We start from the raw sequence: 4,018 nt of genomic DNA on the forward strand, positions 1-4,018 counted from the left end.
CCACTGATGACGCTCCCTGACGCACATCTAACATTCGATTGTACTATTTTTGCATTCAAATGCAAATGTTTATTTTAAATTCGACTAATATTCATTTATTATTCACAATCTCCTCATCACAGGCACAGCACTCATTTCAGCATGTGTTCGTGTTTGTGTGTGCTGTCTGCGTCACTCAATCGAACATTTTTAATATCGTTATCGATGAAGATGTACCGTCGATAAATATCGATACCGTTTTATCACCCAGGCCTAGATGGATCTCAACAAAAAACACTTATGTAAACTTTACTTTTTTAGATTAAATTTTTTGTCTGCAGTTTCAATAAACTCTCCTGTTTCTAAATATTAGAAATGTATGACAAATGTATGACAAATATTACTATTATTATATATATGACTATTAAATTACTTATTTCACGTCAAGCACTACAGGGTTAATAAATTGACATGTTTTAATATTTTATCTAATACAATAACATTCATACATTTCACATGTGATTTAAGTGTGTAAATACTTTGAGGCCGCTGTAGATCTGTGTGTGTGTGTGTGTGTGTATGAGTGTGTGTATGAGTGTGAGTGTGTGTGTATGAGTGTGTGAGTGTGTATGAGTGTGTATGAGTGTGTGAGAGTGAGTGTGTGTGTGTGTGTATGAGTGTGTATGAGTGTGTGAGAGTGAGTGAGTGTGTGTGTGTATGAGTGTGTATGTGTGTGTGAGAGTGAGTGAGTGTGTGTGTGTGTGTACAAATTGAAAACTGCTAATTTGCTATAACTTTCTACTAAAATCAAGAAAGAAACTAAAACTAAAGTTGCAATGATGTGCACAAACAAACTCATCATTTATAAAATGACTACATCAACAACTGAACCACAGCAGCTATTCATAACATACTGAACACACTTCAGCAATCAAAATTATTTTCTTAAAACATCTTAAAATACACTTAAAACAAGATTAAGCTACATAAAATGACCTGCTTTCAGGCACTCAATCACAAGTGTTTTTCAACTGATTTTGTTGTAAAATAAGTTTTTAATTGGAAAACCTAAGGAAGATATGAGTTTTGCTCTGAAACAAAGGCTGAAAGTCTACTTTTATCTTTATAACCTGGATCTTTAGAGCTTGAATGAATTATTCAGTGAATTTGAAATATCTGGTAAAAGTGTCTTCAAAGTGAAGAACAGATCCGTCCACCAATAAGGTTTGATTTCCTGAAGCTACATGATTGAGAGTCGCCTGAACAAGATATTGATTTACAACATTGATTTAGCACAGCACAGTTACACACACACACACACACAGTCAAACACGAATGACACACTATTTCAGTTGGACAGTGTGCAGGTGAAACAGGATCCAAGATGCAGCTCTCTGATTGGACGGTGCTGGAGGCAGAGGCGGAGCCAGCAGGCGTGCAGGGGGAGGGGCTCAGCATGCAGCCAATCAGTACACGGGCACGTTAAAGTACTCATGTCGGGGCTGAAGGAGAAACACACAAACACACACTGATGATGGTGCAGGCAAACACAGACACACAACTGCAAGATGCAGACGGACAGACGCGTGCAGGACAACAGACGACGTGCAAAACAACACAGGTGCTTCAACAAACCATCAACAGGCCACAAACTCGTTCTGAGTACGTTTACATGCACGATCTCACAGCGATTACTGGTAAAAACCGGTTAAGACAAACTGACACACTTAGGTTTTAAATTAAATGCACTTAATACACATTTTGGTCAGACTTTCTACAATGGGATTGTTATATTTTAAAGGGGTGGTTGGCTGCTTTTTTTCTAGGCTTGATTGTGTCTATGGGGTGCAGTCTAACAGGCCTTCATGCTTCGTTTAAAAAAAAAAGGCATATTTTTCATATATTTTACCTTTATTCTACGCCGCGGTCTGGTTGACTTCCTGATTCTATGATTAAAAACTATGCAATAAAAACTACCATTCAAAACTTTAATTTGAAAGAAAATAATTGTATGCATCAAATATGCATTAAAATGATTTTCAATGCAATACCTAAAATATTAATGAGCACAACTACATATAGAGAGAAAAGTATTTCATATTAAAAATTATACAATTAATATTTATGACAAATATATAAATATTTTTACTAAATATGATGACTAACTACACTAACATTCAAATGTTTGGGGTCAGTATGATTTTATTTTTATTTTAAGAAATGAATGCATTATGCATTAAATTGATCAAAAGTGACAGTAACGACATTTATAATATTACAAAAGATTTCTATTTCAAATAAATGCAGCTCAATATTCAGCAAAGAATCCTGGAAAATCAAATGCATCACAGTTTCCACAAAAATATTGGGCAGCACAACTGTTTTCAACATTGATAATAATCAGAAGTGTTTCTTGAGCAGCAAATCAGCATATTATTATGATTTCTGAAGATCATGTGACACTGAAGACTGGAGTAATGATGCTGAAAATACAGCTGCGCATCACAGAAATACATTACAGTTTAACAGATATTCACATAGGAGTAATGATGCTGAAAATTCAGCTTTGATCACAGGAATAAATTACATTTTACAATATATTACAAGAGAAAATAGCTATTTTAAACCATAAAAATATTTCACAATTTTTTTCTATATTTCTGACCAAATAAATGAAGTTCAGACGTTTATAAGTGACTTTTATGGTGATTTTAGTACGGTGTCGGTCCTGAAGCAAAACCAGTTGTAAACCATATCTCTCGACATTAACACACAGGATGGGGAACACCAATATAAACCATAAACTCAGAGCAGGAGGACCACAAAGACACACAAAACACGAGACGGGGCAGAATTACAAACCCGTCACACAAACACTCATTACAGCTACATTAAACGCACCATCTAGTGGTGTTTCTGCACTAACAACAGTGAAACCATTCTACAGATGGAAGGAAACCCAGACCTGAAGCACGTCGATCTGAACCGCTTTAACTCTGGAAGAGTCCCGAGGACTCGGCCGACATGTTCGGACTCAAAACACCTGCAGGACATTCACAAACACACAGAACGGCAGCGTCATGACACTAGAGTTCACTTTCCAGCAGCTAACGGTGTCTGGATCCATCTCCAGAGCTGTCTCACAGCTGCATCTACAGCGGGTTTCTCATCAAAGACTGATTCAGATGAACTCCAGTGCCTCGTCTGTCCTCTGGAATTAAGCTTTGAGCTCAGAGTCCGTGTGGAATTTCTTCTGCTCTTTCAGGAATGTTCCGGAGTGACTTTCCTGGGTCGAGCTCTCATTAGATTGAACGAGGGATTGTGTGCTTTCAATTAAAACCCTCTCAGCAAGCAGGGCATCTGTTTGAGGTTTAAGACCTAAGCTTGAAATCGGTTTATTATTTATTTTTTCCCCCTCTCAAAATTAAACTACACAGAGAAAGTAAAGAATGGTAATTAGATTATTAAAACTAAATCATATGAAACCAGTCTGGGTGAAAACCACAAAAACGTGTTGAGGTCACATATTACATGCATACCAAAGAGAAAAATATTTGAAAATATGACACACACAAAAAAGATTCCTTTATTTTTAGGACTATTCATATTTTTTTATTAACTAATGAGAGCGATCCACCTGGGAAAGATTTTTTTATTAACTAATGAGAGCGATACACCTGGGAAAGTAATTCCAGAACATTTCTGAAAGAACAAAAGAAATGCTGTATTACAAGTAAAATAAAAACTAAAAACTATTTATATATAAATAACTATAAAATATAAACAATGTAAAAATCTATGTTTATATATATAATTAAATCATTATAAAATTATTATATTTAGCTATACATTTAAAATATAATTAGTATAATAAAAAATATAAATATAAATATTTCATAATAATTACATTCATTTTAATTTATATTACATAATTGTGCTTATATCTAATTTTTTCTATTAATTGTATTACATTTTAATTTATTTAGTTCTATATCTATATGTGTGTGAGTGTGTTATATATTTATATAGCTATATATAA

The 4,018-nt window shown here is 34.4% G+C and overlaps 1 protein-coding gene across 5 annotated transcripts in view; it reads right to left on the bottom strand.

Moving 5' to 3' along the window:
* Window positions 1-683: 683 nt before the first annotated feature.
* LOC107706909 (AP-1 complex subunit sigma-2-like) overlaps window positions 684-4,018 on the bottom strand; it is a 22,752-nt gene continuing 19,417 nt past the window's right edge. For 2 of the 5 annotated variants that reach the window (XM_016510761.1, XM_016510760.1), the window contains exons 6-7: window positions 2,945-3,022; window positions 684-1,481 (exon numbers count right to left, since the gene is read on the bottom strand). In XM_016510761.1, the coding sequence (XP_016366247.1) occupies window positions 2,970-3,022 (53 nt within the window). In that variant the 3' untranslated portion in view covers window positions 684-1,481; window positions 2,945-2,969. The remainder of the gene's footprint in view (window positions 1,482-2,944; window positions 3,023-4,018) is intronic. The other 3 variants (XM_016510762.1, XM_016510763.1, XR_001636195.1) reach the window with 2 other exon arrangements.

This window comes from Sinocyclocheilus rhinocerous, unplaced genomic scaffold (assembly GCF_001515625.1).
Source record: "Sinocyclocheilus rhinocerous isolate Xijiao unplaced genomic scaffold, SAMN03320098_v1.1 scaffold5648, whole genome shotgun sequence".
NCBI lineage: Eukaryota > Metazoa > Chordata > Actinopteri > Cypriniformes > Cyprinidae > Sinocyclocheilus > Sinocyclocheilus rhinocerous.